The sequence below is a fragment of the Pelophylax lessonae genome (assembly GCF_965119305.1).
Source record: "Pelophylax lessonae genome assembly, chromosome: 9".
NCBI classification, from domain to species: Eukaryota; Metazoa; Chordata; class Amphibia; order Anura; family Ranidae; genus Pelophylax; species Pelophylax lessonae.
Window position 1 is genome coordinate 62,905,061 of NC_138776.1, and position 13,928 is coordinate 62,918,988.

The window sequence follows — 13,928 nt, forward strand, 5'->3', positions numbered from 1 at the left end:
GGCTACACGAACATGCCTGCCAACCGGAAACAAGCCAGACTAAGGGAAAATGGCCCAATGACATCATCTGACTACACAAACATGGCTGCAAACCGGAGACCAGCCAGACTAAGGGAAAATGGCTGCCATCAGCTACAAACACTGAAGCATGCTACCAGAATCTTTCCTGCACCCTCTGCAATGCTGCACCCTCTGCAAGGGAACCCCCCCTGAAGGTAGGACACACTTTTAGGGGAGACTCTGCTGTGCACCCTGCATCGGTCTCTGCACTAGAGGCAAATGGACTATACCCATATCCCTTGATAAAGCGCATGTGCGTAAAGGGCAAACAAAATGCGTAGTCATGGCAATTTGGGACACTTGCGCTCCACACTGGTTCTCTTTCGGATGAGTGGCCTTCCTTCCGGATACTGCACATTTACCTTGAGCGCCGCAGTGACGGCTTATTAATGCACCGGCGGAGTCTGGCTTGGTTCACCTTGAACCACCACTCCTGTGAGCCTCAGCATCTGGCGTTCCTGGGATCCTTCCATCTGGCACCCTTACTTCCATCAGTGCTCTTGCCCTCTGGTGTGGTATTTGTGCCTCTATGTTCCTGGTTTTATTCAAATAAACTATTTATTGTTCATTGATTGTTGACTTTGGATCCTCCTCTGGTATTCATGTTTGTCAGTTCCTGTGAGCTGTCAACTATTGTTACGTGTTACAGATAGATAGAGAATTGATGATTGGAATGATAGACATGAACCCTTGTTTCTTTTCTATATACTGTCTTTTATTCCATTGTATTGAAAAGTTATTCAATACAATGAAAAGAAAACATACAAAAAAAAAAAAAAAAACACTTTAGCAAAGTTTCATCAGTCATAGAAACCCATTAACAACAGTAAGCATAATATAAATTAGTTAATCCCGTTGCTTGTTTAAACAATAGATATACAACACATAGCAACCAAATTCCTTCATGTTTTGAGTTAAAATACAACATTAAAACAAACTTTAGACAAACTAATTTGGGCAGCATCACCATACCTCCCAACTGGGAAAGGAGACATTTTAACACAAAGGAGGGTAGGCAAACAGTACGCCTTTACCTCGCCCCCAGTTACACAGACCATGAAGAATTTATGCACAAAAAAACATTGCCTAAACCTACTCATACATTTTTAACATGCTATTATTTAAAAAATGCAATAATTCTAAAGCTGGATGAAAGATACAGAGCAATATAACATTTATGGTAAAGTAGATCTAAAGATCCTACCTGGATGACATTTCGTTTATTAAATCACCATGTAGCAAATAATTGCTGGGTTTTGTAGAAAATACTGTTTTCACCTTTTTTCTCATTCTATTTACATCCAACTGCTACTAACCTTCTACAGTCTCTTTAAACCATTTGTTGCCTTCATGCACTAGTAATGTTGCACCGTACAGTATTTGTTGGCATGGCCATTTCTAGTCCCCACAAGGGGCGCATGTACTTAGGAGCATAACAGAGTCCGTTGTCCGCTCAGAATAGAAATAAGCCTAAAAAAAGGTAGCAGGAACACCACTTGGTACGTTTTTGGATGCATCATATTTTAAAAGATTGAAAATGTATTTTGTATACGTTTACCTTTTAATGTTTTATTGTGTTTAAGTCTGTTTTAGTCAGTAAAAGTATTTATATTTGTCTAAATATTAGATCAGCTATGCATCAGTACATTTTCCTTCTAATTAAATATAAGCAGCACAGTAGGTTAAAGGGGACTCCATTATAAGGTCTATAATGAGTTTAGCATGGATTTATCTAAAAGGAAATATTAACATATAGGGTAGTTGAATAGCACTTTTCTTTCCTCCAACTACAGTCTAAGGGGCATTGTACTGGCTAGTTTTGTAAGCACTTTAGTCATGCAGTGCCTTTGGGTTATACTCTTGCTAAGGATATTAGAAATGTCTATCCAAATGGTTAACATGAACTCGAGCACTAGACATACTTACAGGCTTAAAAAAGAGACAACTGTAGAGGAAAACTGGACAGAGGTATTTGGACTAAAAAGACATTTTGGAGCTATAACTTCTATATGTCACACTTTTTAGTTTCAAAACCAACCATTTTGCCTGTTTGTACAGCATTTAACCAATGACAAGTTTTATTCTGTGATGGCCATAGTCTAGAGTTTAGGATGTGCATCTGCAGAACACCACATGTATTGCAAGATCACAGAATTAGGTTCCCATGGCAAAACAGATTATAGCTGTAGAAATATTTTAAATGCCTGATTTCCTTTACAAGCATGTATGATTCAGAGCGGTTTGTTTATCTGGCACTGGAAAGGACAATGAAGAATAGTAGGACCAAGACACTAACGCAATAGAAGTGTGACTTAATTTGGAACTTGTTTGTCTGTCAGGAGTATATGTTTTCCCATGCTCAGGGCAGCAAACAGCATTACACTGAAAGAGAGAATACAATTTGTACTGGACAGATCTATATCGAAAAGCCCTTAACACATTAATAATGAATGAGGACTGTCACATAGTGAACTTCACTTTAGAATATCCACATATTTTAGCAGTTTACCTAAATTAAGTAAAAAGTATATCTATTGAGAAAAGTAATGTTAAACTAATTAGCTATGAAATAGTTGGCATTACTAACCTTACTTTATAAAACCACTCAGTTCTGGGACAAAAGTTTGGTTGAGTCATCCAACACCTTCCTATATCTCAGAGGGATTGACATGGCAAGAGATTCTCACCCCAGTTTTGACCTTATTCCAATGTTGCAGACTTTATTAGGACATGTGAGGGTATTTTGCTTCCATTTGCTGGATTAACCATAAAGCAAATTAAACATAAAGCATGCAGTGCCAGTAATGTAATACAACATTATGGATTTGGTGAGTGGTAGAATAAGCAAGTGCAAACTAGAGTCATCAGAGTCTTAGATGTATAATAATTGGACAATGTTTAACCCAATGCTTCTCAATATTTTTTAAACAAGGCACCCTTTAAAATTAAGCATAGTGTCAAGGCACCCCATTCTAAAATGTAAAAAACTATTCTAATAGTTTTTTACAATGCGGCAGAATTGACACACGTAGGACACCCAACATTGGTGTTAATTCATTCTTCCAAAGCAAATACACTTTTGCACATTAGTACCGACTAGTATTCCAGTGTTTCTCCTTTCCCTCAGTTTCATTACACTCAGCTAATGTGACTCCAGTGTTGACGGAGAGGGACAAGGGAGGGTCAAACAAGAATGCTGTGCAGGCGATCAACCTTCTGATCAACACTGATGACATCGATGGTTGTTAGGATGCTGGTGGCTTGAAGGTTGAAATGGCGCACAATAAAAACCTGTGGCTTTTTGTAACTAAAAGACAGGCTTGATCTTTCTGCTGGGTTGTATACATTTTTAGGCATTTTGCCAAACTCCCCCGAAGAAACCTCAAGGCACCCGGGTTGAAAAAGGCTGGTTTAAGCTACCATCCTGTATCCAAATCTGAAAAATGTTTTTTTGCGCTAACCTAAGCTTTACATTTTTCTTCATGGTAAACTGCATTAATACAACATTTCTCAAACGTAGGTGCCTCTGTGAATCCAGCCAGAAAGAAGGGAAAAAAACAGGTTCAGGCATGATAAATGTGCTCATACTCTTGTAGTGCTCTTGAGAAATTACTGGCTGGAGCCACAGTTTACTGGTCAGTGTATTCTCCTGATCCCTGCACAAGCTATTGTGTTCGTACACATTCCCTTGTGTAACACGCCTCCTACCATCATGCTTCAGTTTTGTGAGCAAGCAGTACAGGAGCCAAATACACAAAACGGCAGGACTTGTGTCCCTCATTGGACTTAAAAAAAAAAAAAAAAGGTTTGACCTTAAGTATAAAATTATTATTCCCTTTATCGTCTATTGAGGGATACAGGAATTCAGGAATCCTTAAAGGGTTAGTTTACTTTTAATGACATAAAAAAAAAATCCATATGCTTTGCAGATTTAGGTGTACATTGAAATGATGTCTATTTTTAAAAAATGATCCTTACTTTTTAAGCTTTTTCTACCATGGGCTCCCCCATCTCCCCCTTACCATCCTCCATAGATGGAAGGATGTCTGAATGTTGGCTGTGCTGCCCCAACACCCCATGAACAAGCACTCGGCTATTAGAATGTAGATTGCCCTACCACGCATGTGCAGTCAGCTATCTCTCGCAGAGGGTAAGCTCAACAAAGTATGAAAACTTACAGAACTAGGGGTAGGCCCTCAAGGATAAACCTGGTGCTCCACACCAAGACAGATAATAACCTTGAAAGGGAAACTGCTACCTGAAGAAGCAATAGGCCTCAACCAGCGAGCGTGTAGGAATCCTAGTTCTAGTAATAGGAATATAAGGAATCTAAGGAGACTTCTTTAGAAGATCCCTGGTTGGCCACAGAAAGAAGATCTATTTCTTGTATAATGTGTTGCAAGGAGGTCTCTGGGATTGCAGTCCCATTCAGAAGGAATCTGCAGCAGGGTAACAGTATTTCCTGGCTGTCAACCGCTTAGGGGAGTACCGAACTTTACAGCGATGAATATCTCCTTGCAAGGAAGGAAAGGCACTGGAGGGAGACATCACTCTTCAGAGTAGGGCTCATCAGATGAGGGGATATGGAAGGTAATACCTTAACTCTAGCAAATACAGTGTGGTCATAAATGACACACTAAATGCTGTTTACCGTTTAGAATTTTCAAACTTTTCTGAAATTAGGGTTTTGCAGATTCAGATGATGTCCAGTATAGGTCAGAAGACTGATAAACAAATGGGTTCCGTGATGACTTGACAACTGTCTGTTCCAGAGTTTTAAACTAAGGGGGAAGGCAAAAGGATATGTCCATTAGGAAGTCCTCCCAGCATATGGGGAGAAAGGGATCACTCCTTCCTTGCCAGAGTCTGGCGAATAGCACCCATGAATACTTGATCTCTTCAAAAGACTGATTTAGTGCCTTGTCCAAATGGCAGACCTAACTCAGAGGTAGAGACTGAAATAGACTAAGGAACAGCACCCAAATGGGGCCTGGTTAAATGGGAATCCCCCAAACTATTAAAGAGATGAATGAGAAAAAGTCTGCTACACCTAAAGAAAGGGTCATAGGTGAGCAGGGACCGGACTTTTTTTTTTTTTTTTTTTAGCAAAGGAATGAGCCAAATATACTTGATTAAAAGTGACCCAAGATTACTAGCACTAAACAATCAACAATTTGCATAGAGACAAGGTTTGCAGAGGCTAGGGCCCTTTGAACTGCACAAACTATGAAAATTTAGGAAACTGACTCTTTCTGGGAAATTCTCCTGAGCATTCTACAATGGGGATGCTGGAAATGCGTCCCCATTGTAGAATGCACATAAAGGCTAGTGCTGTGAGCATGATCTGAAACTGCTGTAGGACACTAAAACGTCAGGTCTTAACTAGGGATGAGAGCAGTAGGGATTGATTTCTGTTAAGCGTTCAGGTCAAGAGGTCCCTCAGAACAGGGATAGGGCTTAGGAGAGTCAAGCATCACAAGGGATGCAACCACCTGGGTGGGAAAAAGAGAGAGGGTGCAAGTGGGATACCATTTCTGAGGATAGGCTCCTACCAGAGCCCCAGGGTGCAGGAGACCCAAACAAACCTGGGATTCACAATGGAGTGTATTAATACCAAAACGGTGAAGAGGAGTAGATGAAGGAGGTGTCTTACTCAAGGATCTAGACTGGGGTCTACAGCCTGAGCATCAAAATTATGAGGAGGTAAATTTCTAAGGGGCCAAGCAGAACAGATAAACAGCCCTTAACTTGTGAAAGTAGGGTCACACCTTCTTGCAGAAGGCTGAGCAGAGGTGATAGAGGACCTCTAGTTTTAAGATCTGTGGCTTGAGTGAGAAGTAGACCCTGGTTCCTCTGCCCTATCCTAACCCTAAAATAACAGAGGCACCATGATCTAGGTTACAGGTATCGTTATTTTTGAGAATACCAACATATCAGAAGCAGTAGAGAAGTATGGACTGATGTCACGCATTGCAGCAGGATTGTCCTCTGTGTGTCTCTAAATGGATATGTTACATCACATGGCCGAGCACAGACAGGCCCAAAGTAAGGCAAGGCCTTGCATACTCATACACACAGTTAGTAGATACTGCAGAAGTTCACAGGTGGCCAGAGGTGACAAAATCAGTAGTGGAGTGAAACCAGATGATCCACAAGTTGCTTCAAAAGCAGGAGAAGCAGCAGAATGGTGCTTCCTCTAGGCAGAATTGTGTGAGAAAAAAATACCAAGGCAGCACATTCACAAAGCTTCAACCAACATGACATCAGTGCTCGCAGCTCTCACTCTTGACCATTAATATAAGAAAAGTACAAACTGTAAAACAGTGAGGTAGCTTCCTGTACTTCAGTCCCAACAGGCCTTACTAAGTCAGTCTTCAGAGCTGGGTCACAACCAGAGGCTGTGCCATGACTCTTGGCACAGACAATGTTCTGCAGCTAACACTGTGCACAAAATCTGGAAAGAGCCGTAAGACCATCTCCCGAAGATCGCATTCCAGGATAGACCCACAATCTTCAGGCCCAGCGAGGTAAAAGTATTGCCTCCAAAGCTGTTGCTGAAAATGTGCCAATCCAAATAGCTGATGTGTAGAAAGTAGCTGAAGCAGTGTTGTTAAAATTACAGAAACAAATACCTATGGTGTACCAAGTATCTTCATTAAAAAAAAAAAAAATAAAGTGAAAAAAGGCAGGCAAAATATACTTTGATTTTCTCTTAGCAGAGGTGAGGAAAAGACATTCAACGTCCTAGTAAAAAATTAATGTATAGCAGTTAGAGGTGGGGTGATACTGGTTTAAGTTTTCTGTTTGTTTGCCAGTTTCTCAACCTCCTGTAAGCGACAATATAACCTAACTAAATTACAGTGTCCCTTTATGGACAATAAATAAATACACTTTGTTTATTTTTTATTTTTTCAAAATGTTGCTTTTTATTTAGTACCTATAAGTTTATAAAGTGTTACTGCCTTCATGGAATTCAGGTTTATCATATCATAAATATTATGTTTATTACCACATAGAAGACATATTAGACTGAGAAAAGTAATATATTACAATAAATATATAGAATGTACTGTATTAAGTCAAGTCCAAAAGAGGCATTTATACAGCAGTGAATATAGAAAATATAAATTTTAACTTACCAAACATTTTAAAACACACTGACCATGAAGGAGGTAACTGTTTAGTGAATGTCATATTCCCTTACTTGTAAATATGTCTTTAAGTATAAATTAAAAGTCCACTTTGAATTTAGGGTTTGGAAAGCTGCATTAGTGTTAAGCCACCTAATAGTTTTTTTTTTATGTCTATCAGGAACCCAATGTGGATATCTCTAGGTTTGTGTTTCTTGATCTGCTTGGATTTTTAATTAATATTATAATAGCACCCTCCATGTTAGATTGCTAGGATGTTAGGCCAATTTAGTTATTTTTGGCTCCTCTGTAATCAGTGTAACAGTAGTAGATTGCTTTGGGCTGGTCTTGATTTCACAGGCTGCAAGTTTAGTTGCATTCCCCTCCCTTCTATAGGCTTCTAGAACATGATAGGCAGGAAGGTCAAATGAGCAGCTAGAATATTTATTGTGCTTCCGACAATCCCTGGGGATGTATGCACAGCAGGTGGCTGGAAAAGGAATATATATATATTATATCTCAATATCCTTCTGGAGCTAAGGATCTGGTTTGCAGAACTCACTGAAGAGCGCCCGCTGAAAGCTGAAGGGTACATAGCTGTCTTGTGGCATTTTTGTGACATTGTGACTACAGACCTAAGCTTCAGGTCCTAGTGACTGTGTGCTGTTTTCCTTTGGGTGGAAGTGCCAGTGGTAGCTCTAACTGAGATAACTTTTACAAGGACTCAGTTCTGGACATTTTTTTTGCTCCTGTATAAAGACTGTTCAGGGAGGCTTAGCAAATTAAAGAGCCCTTATTATTTAATAGTTCTGGAGTATCCCACATCACCCTACACCCTCTCCAAGTTCTTAAGCAATGAAAATCATAAACAGACATCCCCAGACCGATTTATAAGCTGGAGTGAATGAACTGTTGCTGTGTGCCGGGCTGTCTCTGCACAAGTTTTGGGAAAGAACCAGTTAAATTACAGCGTCTCTTACGGGGGGTAGCGCTAGAGAGATAAAGAATACAGTAGGAGAGCAAAAACATTTTAAGGTGGGTGGGAACACTTAAAACTGAGTTAACCACCTAGGCGGTAATCCCGAGCGTGACTCGGGGTGGATTTTTCATTGCAGGATCGGTAACCCCGAGTCACGCTCGGGGTGGATGTGCAGAGAGCGCAGCGGTGTTCTCTTACCTTGTCCTGGCGATCCAGCGATGATCTCTCATTGCTGAGATCGCCAGCCGAGAGTCCCGCCGCTCCTCCGTCGGTGTAATCACTTCCTAGTTCAGTTCCCTGCAGCAGCAATGCTGCATGGGAGCGGAACTAGGGAGGGAAATTAAAAAAAAAAAAAAACCGTTGCACAAACCACAAAACACATTTTATATTATATATGCATATATATATATATATATATATATATGCATATATATATATATATATATATATATATATATATATATATATATATATATATACACCGGTATATATATATATATATATTATATATACATATATATATATATATGCATATATATATATATATATATATATATATATATATATGTGTATATATATATATATATATATATATATATATATGTGTATATATATATATATATATATATATATATATGCACACACACACACATATATATATATATATAAAATTATATTATTGATTCAATTATAATTCATGCGTTTTATATATATATATATATATATATATATACACACACACACACACACACATATATCTATATATAATATATAATGCATGAATTATAATCTAATCAATAATATAATTTTATTATATATATTATATATTAAATAATAAAATAATATTATTGATTCGATTATAATTCACGCCTTTGTGTTTCAAATTTATCACATCTGGGATGTCTACTAGACTCTTGTTTTGGTCAGGTTTAAGTCAGTAATTACTAAGAATTGTAGGCCTATAATACATAACGCCAAATTTCCATGAAAACAATTGTACCGCTTTTGGTATGTAATTCCTGACATAATCATACCGCCAGGGAGGTTAAAGTGATTGTAAAGCTTTCTTCTTTTTTTTTTTTTAAACATGATAACAAATAACATAATAAACATGACATACTTACCTGCTCTGTGCAGGTAACACACACCACTCCTGGCTTCTCCCTCCTGTCGGGTGCCCCCACAGCAAGCAGCTTGCTATGGGGGCACCCGAGCCTCTGTGCTGTGTCCCTATTCACACATTGAGTCCCCATTCACGCATGGCTCACTGGCTGTGATTGGCCCAATGGCTCCTGCTGCTGCCAATAGCCAATCAGCAGTCTGAGTCATCCAGAGAAATAAGGCTCTCGTGGACATCGCTGGATGGAGAGGGGTCTTAGGTAAGTATTGGGAGAGGGCTGCTGCACACAGAAGGTTTTTTTACCTTCATGCAAAGAATGCATGAAGGTAAAACACCTTATGCCTTTACAACCACTTTTAAGAGGAATAGAGCAAGGGTGGAAATATTTTGCCTTTAGGGCCCCAAAGATACATGAAAATCCAGTTGGTAACGATACCCTATAACTTAAAGATCAGTTTTTGTTGGACTGACTGTTTAAGGTCCAACCACATTTATTCAAAATAATTGTTTAACTGTTCGAATGATACTCTTTTAGGGGTTAATTTCTTCCTTCTAAGGGTAGCAAAACAGAGGGCAGTGGATGAGCCCAACATTATGCTGGCCATAAAGTGAATGTTTCTTCCAGAATTGATCAATTGCTCCATACAGAACTGGAATTTTTCAAAGCATCTTTTTGCTTTACATCAAACATTTAATCTTATAGAATTGTCTGAAAGTGATTGAGATGGAGCGGGCAGGGCAGAACATGCAGAGGGCATAGCTATCTACAGCAATATGCCAAGTATAAATACTTTCACTTTCTTTTGATAATTGTGCAGCTTTATTGCAGCAGTAAGTGATGCCAATCAAATATAACCATGTAAAGCATATACAAACCTGAAAATGAATCATATCAGATATGCTTCCTACATACTCAAACATTTGTTCTTTATTTCAAAATGATCTTGGACCATGACCATCTGAATTTGTGATTCTCTGTCTATAATTTCCTCAGATTTTACAGTTATGTAGGCATACATTAAAGGAAACCCCGTCATTGAATTCGAACAAGCATGCTAAAAGTGAAGTCAGAACTGATCTGCATACATGTTCTGCTTCAGTGACTAACAGCATGCTCAATCCAGGCTCAGGGATCAGCAGTATAGCCAGGAAGCTATGACTTTAAGAAGGTGGGTAAAAAAAATGAAAAAATATAAAGCACTTTATTTTCATTTGCTGTAATGCACAGCTTAACCTCTGGGGCTACTGGAAGGTGCACTATGCATAAAAGACAGTTAAAGTGATATTAAATGAATATTGAAAAAAAAAAAATTGTCATACATGCAGTGGTGTTGCACAACCCCAATCCTTCTCTTCTTGGGTCCCCCACTGATGCTCCTGGCCTCTCCCTCTAGCAGAGTGCCCCCATAGCAAGCAGCTTCCTATGGGGGCTTTTGAGCCGATGCGGAGTGTGCATTCACACATGGAGCGTGGCTTGGCCCCAACCCGATTTCTCCTCATTGGCTCACTGACTGTGATTGACAGTAGTGGGAGCCAATGGCCCCCCTGCTGTCTCAGTTAATGAGGAAGGGGGCCTGACCCCCGAAACGCGTTAGCGGTCCTGACTGAAGGACTTGTTCCAGTTCACACATGGTGGATTCTTGTAACATGTTTTTATCTTTATGTCTGTGAGTATGCATTTGGCATTTTTTATTAAATATTAGCTACATTGACCACGGGTAATGCACTAGGTGTTTGCGCCTCCTCTTCCTTTCTTTTCAATGAGGAGGAATAGACCTGGGAGAGCTGCTGTCCTCGTGCACATTACTGGATATCAGCCTCAGGTAAGTACTGGGGAGGGGGCCGAGAGGAGAGCTGCACGCAGAAGGATTTTTACCTTCATGCATAAAATGCATGAAGGTAAAAAACTTTGAGCCTTTAAAACCACTTTAATATATACAGGTAGGTAAATTGGCTCATGTCCAAACAGGCCTTAGTATCTGCATGTATGAAATAGGGACCTTGTAAGCTCTTTGAGAGCAGGAACTGACGTAAATACATTGTACAACTATGTAACTTTCTGCATAAATTGCCGAGGCTATATAAATTCCTATAATCAATTTAAAAAGGTCTATGTGAAATCTCAAGATTGGACATGTAGAGGGCTGGACCATTTATAGCATAAACCAGCAAAAGACAATAACTAAAATAAAAATAATATTTCAAAGGTAGGAAATGTGAAAAAAATGTTAACTTAAGTGCTAAATAGAAGGGCATGAATTTTTCTTGGGCTAAATGAATGATTTTGATCACAGTAGTACAACAAACAGCACATTCCAATCTTTAAGTGCAGTATTTCTGCAATTAGGCTCACCTTGCAGTCTTCACAGCATAGTCCATGGGCGCACACGGCTCCTGGAACGAGCTGACATGTGCTAGCGTTGCAGCAAGGGTTGGTACATTCCTGAAAAGAGATTTAGAGGAAAGGATTAAAACGTAACAACTTCCATAGGCATTTAATGTCTCCTTTGTGCCTACAAATGAAGTTTATTCATCCCTCAAAACTCACTTGGGCACGGAACAGCTATTTCGAACTTACTCAGATTCTGCTCCCTTTGCTAACCTCAAAGAAAAATGATGAAACTTGAGACCAAGGTGGCTGTGCTGGGAAAAAGCCCGTGCCAACTGCGGGAGGATGACGATTAGGGCTGGAAAGTTTGTAGTAGATTAATTGCTGCATGAGAATAAATGGAATGTGCTGCAAATGGAGTTACTGCAATGGGGACAAATTTTCTAAATTAAGTGGGCTGCTATTCGGCATGAAATCATAGCGCTTCAATAAAATCTGAATCAAGACTGTAACAAAGAAGTGAGGCTGATGCACAAGGCAAATAATCAAGATTATATGTATCATCAGTGATGTGTAGCTAAAAAGGGACATAATATTACTTTTGGCCATAGTAGACATTCCCTGTTTTCATTTGCTGAATGCAGTTGTCAGCTGTAGATTATCAGAGCCTTGAGTAGACGTGAATCCATATAGATTTACGATACCAAGGTCTTAACGCCGAGGGGACTAAACATTGAGGTAGATATTGTTTTATTAGTGATAGATAATTGTGCTTTTTTTTAGCACACTTAGGGTTAATTTTGATGTATTTAGTTATGAGGTCTATTATATATATCATTTTGGGAGTGATGCTCTTATGTATTTTGAATATTTTTACTGTATTTAGTATTTGAATTATGCAATCTTATGTATTTATACTGTATGCAGTATTTTAATTATGGTTAAGGAGCGGTCTGCCGAGTTATAGTCTTATGGAAGCTCAGATTTTTAAAATATTTTTTAGACTCGATTTATCTTTGGTGACCCCATTAGCTCAGTGTTGCGGTGGCTGTGCTACTTCTGCTGTTAGGGGACATGCTGTAGGGCGTGCCCAACAGCTACGAGTCACATAAATTTAGACCGGCTCGTCCAGTATCTCCACCCCTACTGATGAAGTCAATCATGTAGATCGTGTGACATAACGGGTATAGGGGGGCGAAGACTCCGAACAGAACGTGACTCGGCAGCTGGCTCAGGACTCTGTCTTACTGAGAGATACGATGATAGCCCGCACAGCTCTATGTGCTTCTCCTGTGAGTGTACCATTGAATTTTACCTAAATAAACTAAACTGTTTTAAACTGACAGCACTAGATATCTCCCTCTTCTCTTTATATTTATACATGGAGATAACCATTCTGGAGGAAAATAGTCCAGCAGCCCATAAGGTTTCTAAGGAAAGATCCGGAAATATCCCAAATTGTAACTTGTGCTGATTACTGGGTGGCCACGCTGCTGGATCCCCGTTACAAGGACAACGTACCATCCTTAATTCACTCACTGGAGCGTGATCGGAAGATGCATGAGTACCAGCGCACGCTGGTAAATGCGCTGCTGGTGGCATTCCCACCTGACAGTGGGGGCACAGTGGAAGCACAAAGCCAAGGCAGAGGAGGAGGAAGAGGTCGCCAACGCAGCCAGGGCACCGCCAGCACCTCAGAAGGCAGGGTTAGCATGGCCGAAATGTGGAAAAGTTTTGTCAGCACGCCACAACAAGCAGCATCACCACCAGCTGATATGGAACGTCTTAGCAGGAGGCAGCATTTCACCAACATGGTGGAGCAGTATGTGTGCACACGCCTAGATTTACTGAATGACGGGTCTGCCCCCTTCAACTTCTGGGTCTCCAAATTGGGCACATGGCCTGAGCTTGCCCTTTACGCCTTGGAGGTGCTGGCCTGCCCTGCAGCCAGTGTATTATCTGAACGGGTATTTAGCACGGCTGGGGGTGTTATCACAGACAAGCGCAGCCGCCTGTCCAGAGCCAATGTGAACAAGCTCATAAAATGAACCAGGCATGGATCCCACAGGACTTGTCCGTACCTTGTGCAGAATAGACATGTATACCGGCCTTACCCAGCCATTGTTGTATTTTTGATCTTTCTCACTTTTTTGGGGTGTACCCTAATTTAAAAAGAAATAAAATTAAAAACAAAAACCAGTGTTGGCTACCTCGTCCTCCTCCACCGCCGCTTCCACCTACACCGCCACCTCAACCTCCTACTCCATATGGGCCTCGTCCTCCTAGATCAAGAGGATTCTTTTTTATTTT

General features: G+C 40.0%; 1 protein-coding gene across 1 annotated transcript in view; it reads right to left on the minus strand.

The window, feature by feature from the left end:
• Window positions 1-13,928, minus strand: part of ADAM12 (ADAM metallopeptidase domain 12) — a 1,097,024-nt gene that overhangs the window by 177,115 nt on the left and 905,981 nt on the right. The window contains exon 13 of the mRNA XM_082269366.1: window positions 11,643-11,732. Coding sequence (XP_082125492.1) covers window positions 11,643-11,732 — 90 coding nt within the window. The remainder of the gene's footprint in view (window positions 1-11,642; window positions 11,733-13,928) is intronic.